Source organism: Cygnus olor, chromosome 6, assembly GCF_009769625.2.
Source record: "Cygnus olor isolate bCygOlo1 chromosome 6, bCygOlo1.pri.v2, whole genome shotgun sequence".
Taxonomy (NCBI): Eukaryota; Metazoa; Chordata; class Aves; order Anseriformes; family Anatidae; genus Cygnus; species Cygnus olor.
This window is the reverse complement of record NC_049174.1, coordinates 32,590,990-32,611,575: the sequence shown is the minus strand read 5'-3', so window position 1 is coordinate 32,611,575 and position 20,586 is coordinate 32,590,990. Positions and strand designations below refer to the sequence as shown.

General features: G+C 42.5%; 2 protein-coding genes across 3 annotated transcripts in view; one reads left to right on the top strand and one right to left on the bottom strand.

Moving 5' to 3' along the window:
* The first annotated feature begins 202 nt into the window (after positions 1 to 202).
* On the top strand, positions 203 to 20,490 carry LYPD1 (LY6/PLAUR domain containing 1). Of its 2 annotated transcripts, XR_005821318.1 has the most exons (4): positions 203 to 867; positions 1,487 to 1,624; positions 17,633 to 19,863; positions 19,967 to 20,490. XR_005821318.1 is itself a non-coding variant. In XM_040562271.1 (3 exons), the coding sequence occupies exons 1-3, from the start codon at positions 816 to 818 to the stop codon at positions 17,866 to 17,868; spliced, it is 426 nt and encodes a 141-aa protein (XP_040418205.1). In that variant the 5' UTR covers positions 203 to 815; the 3' UTR covers positions 17,869 to 20,490. The 2 variants fall into 2 exon arrangements, 1 of the variants encoding a protein (XP_040418205.1); XM_040562271.1 differs by having other exon boundaries at positions 17,633 to 20,490.
* Positions 18,216 to 20,586, bottom strand: part of GPR39 (G protein-coupled receptor 39) — a 73,379-nt gene continuing 71,008 nt past the window's right edge. Inside the window, exon 4 of the mRNA XM_040561582.1 lies at positions 18,216 to 18,730. Within this exon, the coding sequence (XP_040417516.1) occupies positions 18,216 to 18,730 (515 nt within the window). The remainder of the gene's footprint in view (positions 18,731 to 20,586) is intronic.

Below are 20,586 nucleotides of genomic sequence, written 5' to 3'. Positions count from 1 at the left end.
CAGCCCGGCCCGCCAACGGCTCGCGCCGCCTCAGCCGTGCCCCGTAACGGCTCCCGCCAACGGCTCCGGCCGCTCGCGCCGCCTCAGCCGCCTCGCCCCGCCAACGGCTGCCAGCCCCGCGGCTCCCCGCATCTCCCTCCATCCGTGCCTCCCTCCCTCCCTCCCTCCATCCATCCCTCCTTCCATCCCTCCATCCATCCCGGCCGCCCCGCCCCGCCGGCAGAGAGGCGTCAACGCGGCCGGGCGGGGGCAGCGGCGGCCGGCTCCGCACCGCTCGGCAGCCCGCGGCCACCAGCGGCCGTTTTCTCGCCCGTCACGCTCTGATCCCCCCCCAGTCAGGGTGCGGCGGGAGGCGCCCGCCTGAGGGGCGGTGTGCCGCGAGGACCGGGACACGCGTGGGGCCGCGCCTCCCCTCACGCCCCGGCACTCGGCGGGGCCCGGGGGGCTCCAGCCCCCGCTCCGCCACCCGTGGAGGAGGATGAAGAGGAGGGGGGCTGAGGGGCTCGGCGGCAGCGGGGCTTTCTCCTCCCTCTCTCAACTTTCCCCGTCGGCGCTCCCCGCCCCGCTCGGCGGCATCACATGGTGCTGAGGAAGGGGGGGAGCCGCCCCCCAGCCCTCGCCTCTCGTACGGCTGCTGCCAGCCTCGGCGCTCAACTCCGGCGGGGCTGGAGCAGGCAGGCAGGGACGCTCCCGGGGCTCCTGACCGCGGCGCAAGGCGGCGGGGAAGCGGCACCAGCGCTCCCGGGGCGCCTCCCTCCTGCTGATGCCCCTTCGCGACCGCTGCACGCCAGCCCGGCGGCCGCGGCTCCGGGAGGATGCGGCTCTTCCTCCTCGCCGCAACTTTCTGGGGATTGTGCCTGGGTGCAGGTAAGGGGCTGCCCCCCCACACGCACACACACACACGGAGGCGCCCCGGCTGCCAGGCGAGGCACCCCGACGGAGCCGCGCGGAGCTCCTCGCTTGCATGCCGAAAGCGGGAGGTGAAGGATGCTCTGCGGCTGTAATTGCGCGTGGCAAAACAGTAATTAAACCGTTTGTACTGGACTAGTGGGGAAGGAAACCCGGCGGCGCGGATCAGAGGCGGGCCGGGTCGCTCTGCCTGGAGCGGGGCGGTTCCGAGCCCACCGTACGCTCAGGGCACGGCCGGGTCCGGAGCCGGGCGGTGCGGAGCGGTGCGGAGCTGTGCTGGGTCCCCGCCGCCTGCTGGCGGCTGCCGCCCGGCGGAACGGGGCACACACCTGCCTGCCCTCCCCGGAGCCCCCCGGAACGGAGCCGTCTCGTAACGGGGTGCTGAGCGCACCGGGCATCGCCTCGGGGAAACCGGCGACGCGTTGGGTGCGTTTTGGTTTTGCCGAAGTCCCCCTTCGAGCTGCAGAGCTGTTAAGATCGGTGAAACGCAGAGAGGGAAGGATAAGCAGGACTTCTGCCACACATTGGGTTTCCTTAAATGTTATTACTATTCTGAGCAAAACTCTGTCCGTTCCAGGTTTTGGTTTGCAAATACAGTGCTACCAGTGTGAGGAGTTCCAGCTGAACAATGACTGCTCTTCTCCAGAGTTTATTGTGAATTGTACAGTGAACGTTCAAGATATGTGTCAGAAAGAAGTAATGGAGAAAAGTTTTGGTAAGAATGTAATGATTATGCTTCTGTTTATTAGCGTTGGGCAGGATTTGTTGCTTCTTGCTTCACCCTTTCAGTCTTCAGCTGCAAATAAATGTGGTATTCCCATGGAGAGACTTCTGATTCAATTTCTTATGCTTCAGACTGACTTTGCAACTCAATAGAGTTAATCATTTCCCTTTAAAACTGGTGTCAAAACTGAAGGACATAAGCCAAATGTTGATAAATCTGTTAATACACAGTCTTATAGGTCTCAGATTTAGTTTCCCAGCACTGGGAAATTAATAACAACAAGTTAGTTTAATCTCATTACAGTTAATTACATGGCTTTTTTCCCTGAGAGACGTAAGGAAAGAGCATTAAATTAATAATTCCCTCCTTTCTTTTATTTACTCTAGCAATTCATATACTCTGAAGGTTTATCTTAAGGGAAGGAAAGTTTAGTCATCTTTGCTTTCATCCATAAAAGAAAACATCAAGCAAAAGGGAGAGAAGTATATACTGAACAATTTTTTTATTTATTTTTTTGAGTTCAGAGCAGAGTGGGAAGGCATAAATGGATGTATTTGCTATGCTCATTTCCTAAGTCTAAGGAGGTTTTTCCCTTACTGTAATTAATATTGAGTTAGCATATTTGGAGTTAAATGTGTTCACAAACTAGCTGTGATTCTGCTTTTCAACCCTATTGGCTTTTGAGCTGTGCTAGAAAGTGCTTTTTTATTCATCCTCATGGAAGAAATCTGAGATTTTTAGAGGGCTGCCTTGACTCTCAGAACACCATGTTGCTCTGTAGCTTTCTGCATGAGTAGAAGACTACAGCTTTATTAGGGACTTCGGGGTGGGCAGATGATGAGGAAATGTGTTTGCTGGAGTTTATGTAGCATCCTGCTCTTACTGCAAACAGAGATTAAGGTGTTTTCCGGCGTTAGAAGGGTAAGAGAGCAATACCACCGGTATGTCTCCATGTAGATGTGACCCCCTGTACCAAGTGGTATGCTTATGGAGCAAAAGGCAGAACTGGACTTAACCATGATTTAAGGGGAACTTGCTCCCTGTGGCAGAACAGCTTGCAGCTGAGAGTAATGCTTTATAGCACGGAGATTACTGATGTAAAGGACTGTTACGCTGTTCATATAAATCCAGCTGAAGTATGTCCTTCCTCAGCGAGTCCTTCAGGGACAGGGGAGTCCCTCTCTTCCTAGCAAATGTGTGCAGCCTCTGTCTTGAATTGTAACTGGTTCTTTTGCATTAGGAAACCATTCATCAGTATTTTCAAGATGCTTACCAATTAGCTAGTGCTGCTTGGGCTGGTAGCTGCAGATCACTGCATTAAGAGCAATGTGAAAATCCTAGCAGTTGCTGTTAACTGTCAGCAGTAGCTGAGCTGCTGGCACTTTGTTTCATCCTGGGTAACATCATCCACAGTGCCTGTTTCTGTACAGTATTCAGAAGCTCTCCAGTGTAGAGAAAAAGATGCGTGTTTAAAGGAAGATTAGTCTCCTTCAAGCTGTATTTTATTGGAGTATTTTATTTCAAGTTTACTTGTAAAAGATGGTGATGATGTGAGATAGTTATGGCTTGCTAGGTACTTTGAAAGTCTGAGCATCTCTAAATGAATATTTGAAGGTTTTGCTATCTGCATACCAAAGATTCAATAATAATTTTAATCAGTCTGAGCTGATGCTGTGGAGGTTTGAAGTGCTGTCAATATGGTATGTAGACAAATGTAAAAATACCTCTCCTTAACAATAGTCACTTGTTCTCAGTTAATTCTTAACATTTGTGTGCGTGTGTTTATATTTTTAAATATCTTCCTGGGGTCTTTCATGTTTCAATTCAGTGCTACCTCAGAGTGTGTCAGCCTTCCAGGAACATTTCTGTGATGTCTTCAGGTGAATGTTAGAGGAGTGTTTTCAGTCAGGGCAATCGCTCACATGTTGAAGCGCAGGGCTTCTGGATAAGCGTGCTGCACATGTGCGTGCACACACCTGCGGGTATGTTGGGAGACAGCCTCTTGTGTGCCAGATGTACCATGGGGTAGGCAGTCATGCTCCTTCTCACTGAGTAGCAAACAACTGCAGTCTGGCTAGTGTGGCTGTGACACACTGAAAATGCGAGTTGGAATGGTTTTAATAGATTTTAGACATCCAGAGATGCATAACTTGACCTTACTCCTATGAAGAAATTGATTTGCAACTTGTTTTTTCTCTTTTCTGTGCAATTTTGTACCATCTCTGGGCTGGTACTTGGATTTTCCCTTTAGGAGGTAACTAGCATGCTGTGCATAGCAGGTATTACTGTTCTGTTTTATTTAATTTACTTCTGTAAATGCAGTTCTTGTTCATTTGAAGCTGTGAGATTTAAATTTATTCACTAGCTGAAATTTACAATTTTTAACCTAAGTATTTCAAATTGAGTGAAATCTACATTGCGAGCATAGTTTGTTATTCTCAGTCAATTCTAGAGAGAATGGGTTGTAAAACTGATATGATTCAGTTCATCATCCTTTATTGTTTTTATTCCTAATTGATATTTAAATGTGTGCAATATAAATGCCTTATTCTCACAAGTTTTATTTAATAATTCATTCTACTTCTACCAGTACATCTCATAACTTTGTGGGTTTTTTTAGTTGTTGCTTATCACTGAAAGCTGAAGTGTTTCAAATATTGATTTTAATTTATAATAGATTTGAGTTCGAGTTTCTAACCCAGAATATGAAAGATGTGAATTTGCATTTATTTGACAATGCAATCTCATAATTAGAGTTTTTCCTCTTGACTAGATACAGCCAAAGGAGTATAATTTAATTTTTATAGACTAACCCACTTTTGTCCTTAGTAAAATATAGCTGTGTCAGTAGGCAAAATGTTAAGTTCTTCTAAACCATATTTAAAAGTTGAATGCAATATATTGAGGTAGAGTTCATGGTCTGAATCAGTAACCTACTGATCCAGTCACCCAGCCTTCGCAGTGAAGGGGGTCACCCACTTACATTTTGTGGTGTGCCAACAACATAGTCCCCAGCTTGTAGCCAGTGACTTTTTCCTGGGGTACTTGTTAGTGCTTAGTTAGTTACGCAGCAACACTTGGAGGGTTCAGCCTCATTTCTGTATTAAACTTCCTGTAAGCAACACTGTGGAGAACTTTGACTATGCAGTTTTTTTCCATTTATGTTGTAAATTATTCCTTACGCCTGATTGTAGTTAAACAAACCACTCCTCTTCAATTGCTATAAAATTAGGGTTAGTGCTTCAAATATTACTATGTTGTCTCAGAACATTTTCCCAATTTCTGGAGAACCAATCTCACAAAGTGTATTTCAGCTTCAGGTGAGAGAGAAGTAACAGCAGCTTAGACACATTTCTAAGCCAGAGCTTCAAAAAGCAACTATTATTGTGACAGCCTCTGATGGGAGCAGCTCAGAATGCAGGTATTTGTCACTCATGTTTTGAATCAGATAGGCGGGCATGGTATCCCAGCTGTTGGTATTATTAGGAAGAAACTTGCTTCAGTGCACAACTTAAAATGAATTGAGAATCGAGAAGTAATTAAGCATGTACCTGAGTGATAATGTGGAACTAGGATAACTCTGTCTCCTCTGCAAAGATGCGCTTTGCTATGGCAATTTATATTTAGTTGCACTTGGGGATCCATCAGTGCACGGAATTGGAGACTTTGTCAAGTAAATGACAAAGTATTTTTCTCACTTTAAGCAAAGTTTTATCTAAATTTTTGCTGAAATAAGTGTTATGCAGTTGTGCTAACATTCTGTTGCAGTGGGATAGACAGAAGGACAGTATTTTGCCTGTGAAGCAGAATCTTACAAATTAGTTTGTTAATTTATTTTGTTTTAGAGATTAAATTATCGGTGCTTTTTACTTTTAGAGGGAAGAATGGTGAACATGGGATGTGGCACTGAAGACTACACCAAGTAATTTTTGTCCCATAGAAATTAACATAAGGGATAAGTTTCCAGTGCATTTAGCTGGATATGCAGGTGTTTGAAAACAGCATAAATGAAATGTTTGACAAAGGATCAGAGCTCTTGCTTATAATAATTCCACGTGCAGATACTTTGTGGAAATACCCATGGCAGATTCCCTCATCCTGCATGCCTCTGTCCTTTCCCTTCATGGGCTTTCAACTCAGAAATTTCCATGCTGCTGCATTTTAGAATATAAGTAGGGACAAAGAAATCCCATGGTGTACTGGGATCAGATGAAACATCTTGATGATATTTACATGAGTCTATAATATATATGTGCTTTTATACATATGTCATAGAAAACATAATGTTTACCTTTTACTGAAGGCTAGAGCTCAGCCTTTGAGCATTAAAGCTGATCTAAAAACTACTTAGGGCAAAATGAAACTTGCAATATGAATAGCTCAGAAAGGAATTGAGCTTGAAGGATGAGACCATCAACCCAGCAGGCAGCAAATGCAAATTTCACAGACCTTACTGTAAGTAAACCTGCCTGTGTAAATGTTTTGAACAATATACTTTGTGCTGTAATGTAGCAGTGAACATACTTTTACAAAATATCTTTCTTACTATGGGGGGGGAAGGATCTGCACTAACGAGACTGATATTTTAAAATGTCTGTATCTATAAAACTAAGATTGTTTATGAATTTTCCTTTGCAAGTGAATTGGAAAACAAGCTCATTGCTTCTATTAATCTGCAATAAGAAACTTCTTATTTGTTTGGTTTACAATGACCTTTCTAATGTATTTACATTGTAGATAATCATCCTGCAATGTAATTAAAGCAATTACTGTAATTGTATGCTTAAGAGTAGTGCATGGGAACCTCAGGAACAAGATGATCATCTCACCGTTGAATTGCAATTTTTAAAATTTTTTTTTTCTTTACTTTCTTCAGTATTGGTTTCCAAGTTATTTGATTTATCCAGCAGAGGAAAGCAGTGTCTTAAGTTGTGCCATGATTTGGCCAACGTTAAGTTTTCTACCTGTGATTTATTTATTTTTTTAATCTTACCGTGTTGCTGCCATGCTTAAGTTGCTTTGTGTGTGGCTGTTCAGGGTTACAGAAGCACATACTCTTCTCTATTTTCATGCGTAGCATCCATTAGTACTAATACTAACTGCACATTTGTATCAAGAGGAAATTATACTCTGGTGCACATGTATTGACTAAATGATTAAAATAGCAAACACAGTTTAATGCCTATAGCAATTCTGAAGACATTAAAGTTTTTCAGGTAATAGCTGTATCTCCAGTATCCGTTTAGAAACAGTAAGGAACATCTACTGAGCTGGCAGTGGATCTTTTTTTCCTTCCATGCTTTCCCTTTTGGCCACGGCTTATCAAAACAATTCAACTTTTGATATATTTTTAAAATTAAAGTGTAATACAATTTTTATTGAGAATTAAAAACAAATTTAGCATGTGACAGTTCTTGCATCATACCTCATACTGTTGGGTACCCGATGAAATGAAGACACAGTAATATTGAAAGCATGACATTTGGTTTTGATGCTGGTGTGAATAAAAAGCATACAGTATATGTTGTTAATTTGTACTGAATGCTGAAAACTTAGAGCTGTGGATATACTTCCATTCAGAAACACTTTCCAGATGCCAAAGCTTTTCTTAGGAAATTGTTTCCAATCTTTGAGTTGCTTGGAAAACTTCCAAACACACATGATGAACTGAACTAAGTGCATCAGCTAAGGAGAAATTATGGACAGTACTTAATAGATTGCTGTTTTGACTGTCTTTAAATACACAAGAGTAATGGTGGAGTTAACAGTTCAAGTAGTTTATGACTCAAAAGTCATGACAAATATCCAAGTGCAAAAGTGATGAAGGGCTGTATTATTTTAAAGAAGTTGTGGTAACTGGTCCAGTGAATTCCATTTTTCACCGGACATGGACAATAGCTTTTTATGTTTTTCTGTTTCTCAGACTTGTATGAAAGGTATACAATTGAATTTTGGGAGGATACAGTGCACACAGCCTGGTATCTTTTAAACCTCCTTGAAGACTACTGCACTTCACACACAAGTGATCTGCATTTCCAAAACCTTCGCTGTGGTCTGACCCTATCACTTCTCTTAGTTTCCAGTGACTTTATCAAAATGTAGGCAAATATATTTTTATTAGATCCAAACTCTTTTCATCTCCATTTTTCATTTTTAGTCTGGACATGTATTGGAAGGCTTGATGGAGCTTACTTTGCCAAATTAGCAATGATGCTTTGAATGTGGGGAAAAATATATAAACAAATAAACAGGCCAATCCTGTTCTGAAGTTGAACAGGTTATGAAACTGTAAGTATAAAATAACTAAAGCTATAAAAGCTGAATGGATTTTAACGATAGCGGCACACCAATATAAACATGTGAGACATTCCAGTGAAATTGGCAAGATCATCAATGAGTAAGATGCATCAAGACTTTTTGCATGTAAAACTATTTATGGGATATGGGACTTACCACAAAAGTATATCATTTTAACGTTTGTAAAGGCATAAAGAACTGTGGCTTCCCACTTCATTTCAGCAGACAAGGATTGTGTCAAGAAAAATGCCAACACACAATCCTGAAAGTGAAGTCCAAGTTCAGCTCTCTTGCTAGAAGATAAAGTATATTTTGGTCTTGATATCCAAGGCGTTTCCTTTTGTTGTTGTTGTTGTAACAGGAACATACAGATGATGGAGAACTGTGAACCAGCTTTGCTTGAAAGAATGTATGTGTTAATGCTTGGCTCTAAGTCCTCATTAGTGAGCAGAGAAATTAATAAGGAAGGTAGAAAACAAAAGAATTAGACATGCAAGTGAAAGTTGAGCTTTGCCTTTTGGTTCGTAGCCTCCAGTGGCTTTAAACAATACTTGGTAATACCAGCATTAGCAGCTGTACTTAACTTTCTCCGTCTATGCATTTTTAAGTCGTTGAATGCTTTGCTTCTGCTTTGTGATGCTGCAAGCAGTAACAAAGGCTACTTTGTGCTGTTATTTACATTATTAACAGTGCGGTTTTGATTCAGACTTCCAGTACCAGAAGTAGAAGGCATGATTTATGAAGAGAGAGCACGGTAATCCAGACTGTTGTCATCTGTTGGTCAACGATTATCCAGTTTTCTTCTAAAATACTTTAATTTTTGCAGGATGATGTGGAAGTTCAGGTCAGAAGGAGAATGAGGAGGCCATTCTTTCATTTTCAAAAGCCTCCTATTATTTTCCACAAAAAAGTGCAATTTTTAAAATACACCAAATATAGGCGGGTTTGTGATCCTATAGGAGGATTTGTGAGTTTTCATTGAAAATTATGATGAAAATATGCTAACCAGGTGGGTTTTGGTTTGCTTTTTTTCTTTCAGAATTATACACTCCATAAGAGTCTAATCGCATGGATATGCTTTTATCTTGCCTACTGAACACATCAAAGGGAGGAGATAGGGATGAAATAGCTGTGGTCCTAAAACAGGATTAAAAATTGGGAAGTATGTGTCCCAGCTTTGTAAAAGATTTCAGGTCACCTAATTTCAGTGCCTGAGTTTCTTCAACTAAAGAACACTGATTATCATTGCTTATAGTATTTAATTAGTTGTTTATAAGGCATTTAGTAAATTTCATGAGAATTTCTAGCAAGGTGCAAATTATTTGAACCACTCATGAGCTCCAGAAGGTTGAGAAGATGGGATAGAAAGAGTTAGTGCAAAATGAAACACAGAGGATGTGGTTGGATATGGTTATACTTTACAGTGGTTATACTTTAAACTTTCTCTTCCTAACTGCATTTACAATCATAAAGGAAATAAATTAAGCTTCCCCAACATAAATCCTGTTTTAAACCAATATAAACATGATCCAACTGAAACCATGACTGTCTGTGGAAGAACAATGTTGGAAGACTGTTACCTTTCCAACATTCAGTTGTTTTCTAAGATATTTAGGATCTTATTAGATGAAGCATTTATAATCTCTTTCTCTAGAAGACAGAGAGAAAATCACAATGGGAACTGTTGCATCCATCACTGTATGAAGTATGCAAACAGGTTCTAGCTAAGGAGCAGACAGTTACAATGGCAAAACCACTGATGTCATAAAAAGATTGTCATAAAACCTAATATGAAAACTGGAACTTAGAAATGTATTTGTATGTATTTTGAACACAATTTTGAACTTTACTGGTACAGTAAAATCCAGAAATAGTCACATTGTATATTTTATGTACCTCAGAAAAGGATATTAGATGTTTACGTGTTGCTGTAGAGTAAGTTCTCATTTTAGATTTCAGCATACATCGCAGAACTTTTATAACTCCTACTGGGTGCTGAATTTCACTCAACTGGAGGGTTGACAGTTCAGGACAAGAAATAAAGGTTGATATATAACTGAAACCAAAGTCAAAGTGTGGCTAGGCAGACAAGACAACAAGTCTAAGCACAACAAAAATGAAAACTTGGAGACTTACCAGGACCTGAACATTGACTGTTGTGAAATAAGATAGTTGGAGCTATTTGGAATACTGTAAGAGAGGGGGAGTATCAGTTCATACGCATGGTCCTCGGGCTTGTCTTAATGAACATAAAAATAACACTCAAATGGCATACAAATCATAAAAACGTGCTAATACTAGACAACTATTACAGGTTTCACAGGGGTTGTGTGTGCTGTAACATGAAGTGCCCACTGTTGGCCAGTTTTCTGCCTCTTGTTTGGAGGAGACAGACAAAGATAAAAGACTCAAGGGGATAAATTTTGCCAAAGTCTGTTAATGGTGCACCTCAAAATTCATGTTTGCCCACCTGCTAACTTTTTAAGTTACTTATCCTAAAATATAGAACTTCTCTATGTGCTTGAAGCTGTGCCTGTGTGTATATCCACACCTCCTACTCCAAGCTGGACAAGGGGATTTTGTGACTGCTCAAGGATGACTTGTTTCTGAACCCTCGCTGAGCTGAGTTTCTTCCAGCACTGCAGAAGATTTGATACCGGCATTCTTGGAGTACACAGAGGAGATTTCACTAAAGCAGTATTTGTGGAAGGAATTGCAGAAGACAAATACGACTTTATGCCTACAAAGTTGGATATGTACAAAACACTGGAGCAAGTGTGGGGTTTTGTTTGTTTTTAATGGGGGTTTGTCAGTCATAGCCCATTAGATAGAATGTTTGGCTTGGAAGAGTTGGCATTGTCTAAACAACGTTGTGTGTTTGGTGTGAGTTAAACTTACAGCTACCAGTTCTGTGGCCATGAGGCCATAGCCAGTTCTGGGGTAGAGCAGAGTGCTGCAGTTTCTTGCTGAGGTGTATCTTTGCAGGAAACAGGTTAAGAGTAGTTGGGTCATCAAGTGGGAAGGTGGCTGTCTTTTTTGGAAATGAGGTCATGGATCTTGGGGGTGGTATCTTAGTTGCCTAGTTTGGCTTCAAAGACTGTTTTACTAAGGGATGGTCTTGAGCGTACATGTGCAAAGCAAAGTTACCTATTTTTAGGATTATGGTTGGCTCTAAGGTTGGAGTGTCAGATCTGCTCTTCTTTCCCTGTACCTTCTATAACAGAAGAATGTGAGGTGCCTAATAAGGCCCTTTTCAAGCAGTAAGAAAAAATGTTTGGATATTCTGGTGTCCTTTATATACAGTGTAAGAAGTAGGTAGGTATGATGTCACCTTTTTGTTGTCCCAGAAACATGTTTAGTTGCTACTCAACATGCAGATAACATGCACTGAGCTTTGCAGACAGGGTAGGTGGGAGAACTGTCATGTTTTAAATTTGAATAAATTGTAGCATCAATTGTTTGTTGCTATCACGACTGAATGCATCTGCATGCGACCGAAACAGAGTACCAGGGTGTGGATGTGTGGAGCTAACCAGCAGCTAAGCAGGGTGTTTGAGCATTGCATCGCAGTTCTGGGGCGGATGTGGGTGTGTGTGTAGTGTGGATCTTCATGAGAAAATTGGTATTGCAAGCAGGAGCTATAGAACAGCCTTCAGGACCTCTATCTTCATCACTTAGTTGCATGGAATAGGGCAGAAATCCTGCAGAAATAGTTCTGGGCCTTCACACTCTCTAAATGTATGATCACGTGGGGCAGAGAGAAGCATAAGGTTGGCAGGTTGCTCAGTCCAGGAGTAAATTGTCAATGTTTGGTTTTACCTCAGAGTGTTAGATTTGTTTATTTGTTGGTGTCTTTTGTTTGTTTTAATGTGTAGTAGGTGCATGTGGAAGAAGAGGGGGTGGAATATTACTGCATTGTCACACAGGTACTCCAGCCTTGTCTACTCCCCTCTCTTCATAAAAGTACTAGTAAAGTGCATCTTCAGCCAACCACACAGACCTTGAGGCTAAAATGAAGGAAAATCAATCTGTCAGCAATAGATACTTTATAGTAAAACATCTTTATAGTACCTATGCATATGCATAGCCCACAGTGCCCTGCTGAATCAGTGAAAAAGGCTGAATTACTCAGTACTCAGCTATCAAGAGATCGCACAGTACATACAGTAATTGAGCACTAGTGTAAACTGTTGAGGGTAGGTAGCTGGGAACGACCCTGTCCCAATAAAAGCAGAGTACAAAATGTGAAGTCTCCTTACCTAGCCAGCAACTCAGAACATTCGGAGGTAGAAAAGCTCCCCAAAAGTTTGGCAATTATATTTCTATGTGATGCGTTAATGACAGTATCAGGCTGATTGCTCAAGCAAGAATATCCAGTAATTAGCACTTGTCTGTGGTATGAGCCTTATGAGGCAGATAACCACTCTGAAGCACCGTCTGCTGTTCAGACTGCTGGTGGCAGATGGTGCCGGAAGATCTCAGAACTGGCTCAACGCTAAAATAAACCACTGCAAGAGTTGAGTGTGAGGAAGGACATCCTTGAGATAAAAAAGCAATTCATCTTCTACAGATAATGCGGAAAGGATGCTGCTGTCCTACCTGAGCTCAGTGGGTGAATAGCAGTATCTGTGGTATATTAGCTGGAGCAAGGAGAGTAGCGTTTCACAGAATCACAGAATAGTTTGGGTTGGAAAGGACCTTAAATATATAATTCCGGCCCCCCTGCCATAAACAAGGACACCTCCCACCAGCCCAGGCTGCCCAAAGCCCCATCCAGCCTGGCCTTGATCACTGCCAGGGATGGGACAGCCACAGCTTCTCTGGGCAGCCTGTGCCAGGGCCTCACCACTCTCTGAGTAAAGAACTTCTTCCTAATGTCTGATCTACATCGACCCTCTTTCAGATTAAAGCCATTACCCCTTGTCCTATCACTACACCCCCTGACAACGAGTCCCTCCCCAGCTTTCCTGTAGGCCTCCTTTAGGTACTGAAAGGCTACTACAAGGTCTCCCCAAAGCCTTCTCTTCTCCGGGCTGAACAACCCCAACGCCCTCAGCCTGTCTTCACAGGAGAGGTGCTTCACAGGTTGTTGTGCCCCAGGTGCAGGACCCAGCACTTGGCCTTGCTGAACTTCGTACAGTTGGCCTCGGCCCATCGGTCCAGCCTATCCAGATCCCTCTGCAGTGCCCCTCTACCCTTGAGCAGACTCCTGGCCTACTTGGTGTCACCAGCAAATTTAGTGAGGATGCGCTCGATCCCCTCATCCAGATCATCGATCAAGATACTGAAGAGAACTGGCCTCAGTACTGAGCCCTGGGAGACACCACCAGTGACCGGCCTCCAGCTGGATTTAGCTCCATTCACCACAACTCTTTGGGCCCGGCCTCCCAGCTGGTTTTTTACCCAACGAAGCATACACCCATCCAAGCCATGAGCAGCCTGTTTTTTCAGGAGAATGCGATAGGAAATGGTGTCAAAAGCCTTACTGAAGTCTGGGTAGATCACGTCCACAGCCTTTCCCTCGTCCACTGAGTGCGTCACCTTGTTGTAGAAGGAGATCACGTTCGTCAAGCAGGACCTGCCTTTCATAAACCCATGCTGACTGGGCCTGATCACCTGGTTGCCCTGTAAGTGCTGTGTGATGGCACTCAAGATATCTGCTCCAGGGGCTTCCCCAGCTCTGAGGTCAGACTGACAGGCCTGTAGTTTCCTGGATCCTCCTTCCAGCCCTTCTTGTAGATGGGCGTCACATTTGCTAGCCACCAGTTGACTGGGCCCTCCCCTGACAGCCAGGGCTGCTGATAAATGATGGGAATCGGCCTGGGAAGCACTTCCCTCAGCTCCCTCAGTACCCTCAGGTGGATCCCACCTGACCCTATAGACTTGCGCACATTTAAGTGGATAGCAGGTCGCTAAACATTTCCTTGTGGATTATGAGGTCTGCATTCTGCTCCCTGTCCCCATCTACCAGCTCAGGGGGCAACAACTGGTCTAGCTGCTAAAGACTGAGGAAAAAAAGGCATTAAGTACCTCAGCCTTTTCCTCATCCCTTGTCACTGCCTCCCCAACATCCAGTAAAGGATGGAGATTCTCTTTAGTCCTCCTTTTTTTCTTTATGTGTTTATAAAACATTTTTTATTGTCTTTGACAGTAATAGCCAGATTGAGCTCCAGCTGGGCTTTGGCCCTTCTAATTTTCTCCATGCACAGACTCACGACGTCTTTGTAGTCCTCCTGAGTGGCCTGCCTCTTCTTCCAAAGGCCATAAACCCTCTTTCTCTCCCTGAGCTCTAGCCACAGCTCTCTGGTCAACCAGGCTGGTCTCTTCTGCACTGACTTGTCTTTCGGCATGTGGGGACAGCCTGCTCCTGGGCCTTTAGGCTTTCTAAGCCAGTGGTGAACTGCAGTAGCTGTGGTATATTAAGCTGTTGCTGGAGCAAGGGGAGTTGTGTTTCTGGCATTGAATCATGGAAGTCAGTTGTGCTAATTTATTTTCTACCACAATTTATTTCACTGGAATCACAATACGGTGTGAAGAATGTTTAAGAGTATTTTCCCGCCTTTAAATCATATAGTTAAAAGTGTCATTCCTCTTTGACACTCAAGGTTAAAAAAAAAAAAAAAAAAAAGTGAATTCGTGGCTGAAATGTTCTAAAAATGCCACTCTTGTAGTAGCAATGTTCTTTCTTTTTCCATTAATCTTCTATACCTGTTTTCATTATATCTTGCCGTATCTTATACTACAGAACTACAGAAAAGGGACAGCCATTTTATCCTGATCAAGTTTAGTTCACGCTTGATGCTTCATAAATTCTTGGAAGCTTAATTAGTGTAAATAACATCTAATTTGTGAGCTGAAAAGGATCCATAAGTACTTAAAGAAAAAAAAAGGTTGGACATGGAGGACACGTCTTAGCTAAGTATCTATTGAAAAACTGATGGAAGTGATGACTTTTTTTTAATTATGTCAAGAATCTTGTTACAATTCAGATTATAGCTGGAAATAGGAGTAAACAATCATTTGGGAGTGGAATTCCCAACTAGAAAAAAATACTTACAGAAAAGACACAGGAGAAGCACTGCAATGGGATTTTATTACTTGCGAGATTATTCTCTCTGTTTATGCATGAACATGGTCCATCTGTGTGTGAAACTCCAATGCTGAAGTTGTAAAATTCTGGTCTGTGCAGGAATATTGGGGTTTGACTTCAAAAAGAGTTCAGGATTATTCTGTGGAATTGTAAATGCCTGGAGTTACGCTGCAGGACTTCGATTTCTGCAGGAGAGGTCTCCTAGAGTTGTCAGGTGAAAAACATGCATCAGAGCACATTACCTAATTGTTCATAGCACTGTACAGCTCTCGTCTCCTAGTCTACAGGAATATTGCAAGGTATAGGATATTTTCAGGGACTTTCCTAAGTCATTTACTGTTGCGAACAGGGCCTTGCAGGAATCCTGTGAAAAAGAAATGGCAGACTGACAGTGATCTATAAAACAATGGGAGTAGCAAATCTGCCAATGTCAAAAGCTTTTGGCAGGCATGGGCTTTGAGGAGAAAACTGAGATTTGCCGCTGTGTGTATGAAGACTGAGGAATGGCCGAGTTAGGTAGGTGGCTGTAGCTGTAGGGAAGGAATAGATGATGAAGAGGTGCTGGATTAGAGGGGGAAGCAATCACTGTGCTTAGTTCCACTGAATGCAAGACTTCTTTTTTCAGGAGAGAAAGGGAAGGAAAAAAGTTAACTGCAGGTATGGGAAGGGTCACGTCTGCCTCAGCTGTAGGAAGACTTCAGACAAAATACCAGATCTTTGTGGGAGACGTCTACTGAAATTTCAGTATCACAAGCCTATCAGTGGCAGCATAGTTGAGGCCCCTTGGCAATGGTTTGTCAGCAGGGACAGAGGTCTTCTTTTTGTGAACTATATTAATACTGTGCCTCTTGATCAGTGTGCCTTTGCTGTTATGGTTAGAGCCGTCTGTAGCTCCTCTTCCTTCTTGAGAAAAGACTCTACCTGCTGTGTTGATTGATTGAAGCTCACTGGAGACAGAGGAAGATTTAACACTGTCTTGAGGGCTTCTCTTCATAAGTTTAACCTGACAGCCTTAAAACACATCTCAGAGTTTAGATTTGGAGTGGGAGGGACAACACAAACCAGAGAAGTCCCCACGTTGTTTGAATGGCAGCGAGGTAGTGACAGACACAGACACAGATTTCTAGGTTGGAAGAGACCTCAAGATCATCGAGTCCAACCTTCGACCTAACACTAAGCACTCCACTAAACCATATCGCTAAGCTCTACATCTAAAGAATTGCTTTAATTAAGATCCTCTGAAGGCAGGAAATCCTTCTTTCTGAACATAGCCCAAATAAACAGTATTTTGCTGCTGTACACAGCACTTAGTAGCGTGGTGCCAGTTGCTACTGCAGAAGTATCACTGAACTGTGTGGGTGCTGCAATGCTTGTTTCTGAAGCTCCTGGGGATTTAACAAGTACCTGCAGGTGCTGTAAGTTCAAAACCTACAGGTTATTTTCCTGCCAAATGTCTTTAAAAAAAAAAAATCTTAATCAACGTGTATTTGGAAAACTTTATGGAACAGTGCTTTGGGGTTTGGAGGCACTGTTTGAGGGAATCCTGGTCCCACGTCCTTCAGAGGGGGAAAAGAAAAATCCTTTTGACAATCCCATATTCTGAAGGAATCATGATTTTGTTAGCCTTAGAAATGTTCACCTCTTTCTGCAACTGCAAGACAATACAAGCAAACCCCCCAGTATGTAGATGTTGCACGCTTTTCTCCAGCACAATTTCTACTGTATCACTTGTGGGAAAATTTTAGAGCAGTGAGAGGTAGAAGTGCCACAACTGGTTCCTGCTGTGTTTGGGAGTGGATGGGAGGGGGAATACAACTTTTTATTTTATAGCCTTTATGGAACATTTTAAAATAACAACTATGTGCATCAGAATGTACATGTTTTTTTCAGATACGAAGAATTTAAGAAATCATAAATTTAATTAAATTAACTAATTAAAATAGATTAAATTTACCTGTATTTATAAATAAAAGACTTTCAGAAAACCCATTTCTGTCCAAATGGAAATTATTTGTTGAAGTGTTAAACTTCAAAGAGACCAAGAACTGCGATTACTTGGAAAAGTACTTCTAGTTTTTCTTTAAAATAAAAAGGTGGGGGAAGGGAAGAAAAAGTTTTGCTGATAGTCATTCTCCTTTTACTCTTGGTTACTTGTGTCTGTGTGACAAAGCAACAAGAAAGGGAAAAAAAAAAACATTAAGAGCCATATTAACAGCATATAAAACAGTAGCTATGTAGACACCTTAATTCAGACACGTTCAGCATCAAAAGTAATTTTCAAACTGCGTTCCAGTTGTAGCTATTCAAACAATGCATTAGAAAACATGGAACATTCTGGTTATAAAATACGTTTTGCTGTACATTAGGTGAATCAAGTTTGTGGTATTGTTGGGTCCAACCAGAATTAAATAAAACAAAAAATCCCAGAAAGGGTGGCTGTGATTTTCTTGCAGTGCGGAGCTGGTAGTCATGTCCCAGCTCAGGTTTGTGGCTTAATCACCAGCATTGCTTTGGAGATTTAACTGGTTTTGCAACGGTTTTCAAGCGTGAATCATGTTATAAAGGAAAACTAGGTTCATGCCAAGCTGAGTAACCTTTGTTCTGTGTCACAGGAATCATGTATCGCAAATCCTGCGCATCTTCAGCAGCCTGTCTGATAGCCTCTGCCGGATATCAGTCTTTTTGCTCTCCTGGGAAAGTGAACTCTGTTTGTATCAGCTGCTGCAACACTCCGCTCTGCAATGGACCCCGGCCGAAGAAAAGAGGGAATTCTGGTGTGGTGCCGAGGGCACACGTGATAACCACTGCTCTGCTCCTTAAATTGTCTCTCTTGTCTTTGTATTGCTAAACTTCGAGCAAGTTTTTTGCTCTGCACAGTTTGTCCTGTCTCCTTTCTTCAAAGACACAGCAATTATTTTCTATTTGTTTCCAAATCCCTATCAACAGTGAGGAAAGTTCAGTGGCTGTGGGGAGGAAGAGGCTGACATTTTTGGCAGCTAATGAACTCAGTTAGCAGATTGAATTTCCAGTGTGCAGTTAAAAATCTAAACAGCAGGATCCAAAAATCCTGCTCTTTTTGCATAACTGGAAACAAATCCATCTGTGTTATTGCATTTAAGATGTAGTCAGTTCCTCAGCCACTTTAACTCACATGTTTTTAAGTTCATTGCTGATCATTAACTTTGCCTTATAAAGTCATACTTCATTTTCACAAAGGCTGGTTTGTGTGTCTGGAGTGGGCTCTGAGCTCATCTCCAGTGGCACTACTTCCGAGCAGGGCTCCAGCGATTCAGGACCTGGTTTCTGTGGACTGCAGTTGGTCTCATTCTGAAAAGTACTTAAAAAAACTTTCTTGCTGCTCTTTGTAGAAGAATTACGCACAGAAGAAAAGAACAGTGGGCGCAGGGACCGTCTGCTCCTTGCTCTGGAGCTCAGGTTGGCTCTGAGGAACTTCTCTTTGTTGGCGTGCTGTATGGTCAGGTGGCAGCGGAGGACCTGCAGAAACACGCTGCGGAACTGCTGAGAGGAGATGTTGTACAGCAGGGGGTTCACCACGGAGCTGAGGTAGAAGAAGATGTCCGCAATGGGAAGAAGAGTGATGTACGCTCTGAAGTAGGGGACAGTCCAGTCCTGCTTTGGTTTCGCAGCAGCCATGATCCTTCTAACCTGGTTTGGCATCCAGCATATTGCCAGAGTTGCAACAATCAGCCCTGTGAACAAAAAGAGAAGCATAGAGTCACAGAATATCCCGAGCTGGAAGGGATCCATGAGGATCAACGCCTGGATCCCCAAAGGACCACCCAAAAATCAGACCATGTGTCTGAGAGCGTTGTCTCAGAGGGAGAAGTGTGCGTATGTGGGAAAACAAAAAACAGAAAGGACCTAGTATCAGTTCTGCACTTACTGGTTAGGAAATAGTACCAGTTTTTCAGTGTTTTGCTTAACAGCTTTTTCTGCCAGTAGCATTTTTTGTTTGTTTGTTTGTTTTAATAACTGTTACGAGGTCATTGCAGCATACGCTACGGACAAAAGATCGCACAGTGCTTGGATAGTGTTTCTTTGTACCTATTGCCATTTATTAGTTTTCGAGGTGTTCTTCCATCGATGCCTATATCTTTGGAAAGAATGGATCTTTGTTTTGGTCTGTGTTCTTACACTTTTTATGTTTTTCCCTTTATTTTGAAAAACAAATGAACAAAATAAATAGAACCTATAGCCATATAAGATCAGGCAATACCCAAAAGAGATCAGATTCTTGTTTGTACTTTACAAAAAAAGAAGAAACTGTATGCATAATAATATATTTGGTGTTATTTTTGGTAAATTTCCTCTTACAGAAGATATTTTTAAGTAAAATATGTATGGATCTTTTTATGGTAATTAAGATTTGTTGGGCTTTCTTAAAATCGAATTCCAGTGGAATTAAATTATGAATGTAAATGAGAAAAACCCGAGCCTAATCATGAAAGTGTAAACAGTTTCAGATTATAAATTATGTTTAAAAATGTGGTATCCGACCATTCTGTATTTATATGTAGGTATAAATACACGTTGCTGCATCACTAATGGCATTAAAAAGGGGGTGGCTTAAGTGGTGGATGTCTGAAAGTGCTGCCTCTGTGGACTGGCATTCAGCGGAGCTGCAGCAGCGATGCCGTCCTCAGAAGTGCAGTCCTGGAGAAACGTATCGGTGACGGGCGAGCTCTGCTCCCACCAGGAGATGGAGCAGGGGAAGGGCACCCAGGACGGGCACCCCACGAAGGGCACCCCAGTCCTCACTGGCACCCACCGCTTCCAGCACGCACAGGCGCTGGATGTGCTGGCATCTTACATGAGCTGTGAGGTACAGGAGATAATTCCTCCTCAGTGCTCCCCCTCAAAGCTTTACTTCTGAAACGAAATAGAGCCACAAGTTTACTGTTTCCACTTCGTTTTTCTCTTTGCAGGAAGCGTGCCTTATGTGAATGCTTCAGAGGGAGTGCAAGCTGCAGGCTGCCTTCCCTGCTGCAAGTGCACAAAGTAGTAGAGAGTATCTTGCTGGTGCGTGGTTTGCCTTTCCAGAGACACTTGTGGTTTTTATTTCCTGCAATGCCGTGCCTCCTTTCCCAGCAGAAGCACAGAAAGGTTTTAATTCTTACCTGTCTAGAATGGCAGATGCCCCCATTAAACAGATCACTGTAGGAATGCAATTCTGAAACAGTACATTCCCACTGTTTTCAAGCCAGAAAAGTGGTATTTTACTAGTGAGAAGACATGAATGTAAGGGGAAGGGTGGAAGAAAATAAAGTTTTTTTACTTTGAAACTGCCAGAACTTAAACAGGGTATTTCCCCATTCCCTCCACCACCATCTCCATCAAAGAAAAGGCATGAAACGTCACGTTTTCTTAAAGAAGTTGATTTTCTTAATGAAAGCCATAATTATGATCTCACTGAATGACAGATACCAAATAAAAGTCGTCTTTTTGCTCATGTGCTTCCCTAATCACATAATGTCACAGCAAAAGTAGTCACTTAATGTCATGGTAATTTTGGAAGGATGGGGAAGTAGCCTAGCTGAAAAATACA

Bases quoted from the DNA above. Each gene is read 5' to 3' on its own strand.
- LYPD1 (XM_040562271.1), top strand. From the start codon at position 816: ATGCGGCTCTTCCTCCTCGCCGCAACTTTCTGGGGATTGTGCCTGGGT. The intron at 868-1,486 runs GTAAGGGGCTGC...TGTCCGTTCCAG, and splicing joins GGGATTGTGCCTGGGTGCAG to GTTTTGGTTTGCAAATACAG. The intron at 1,625-17,632 runs GTAAGAATGTAA...TCTGTGTCACAG, and splicing joins AGTAATGGAGAAAAGTTTTG to GAATCATGTATCGCAAATCC.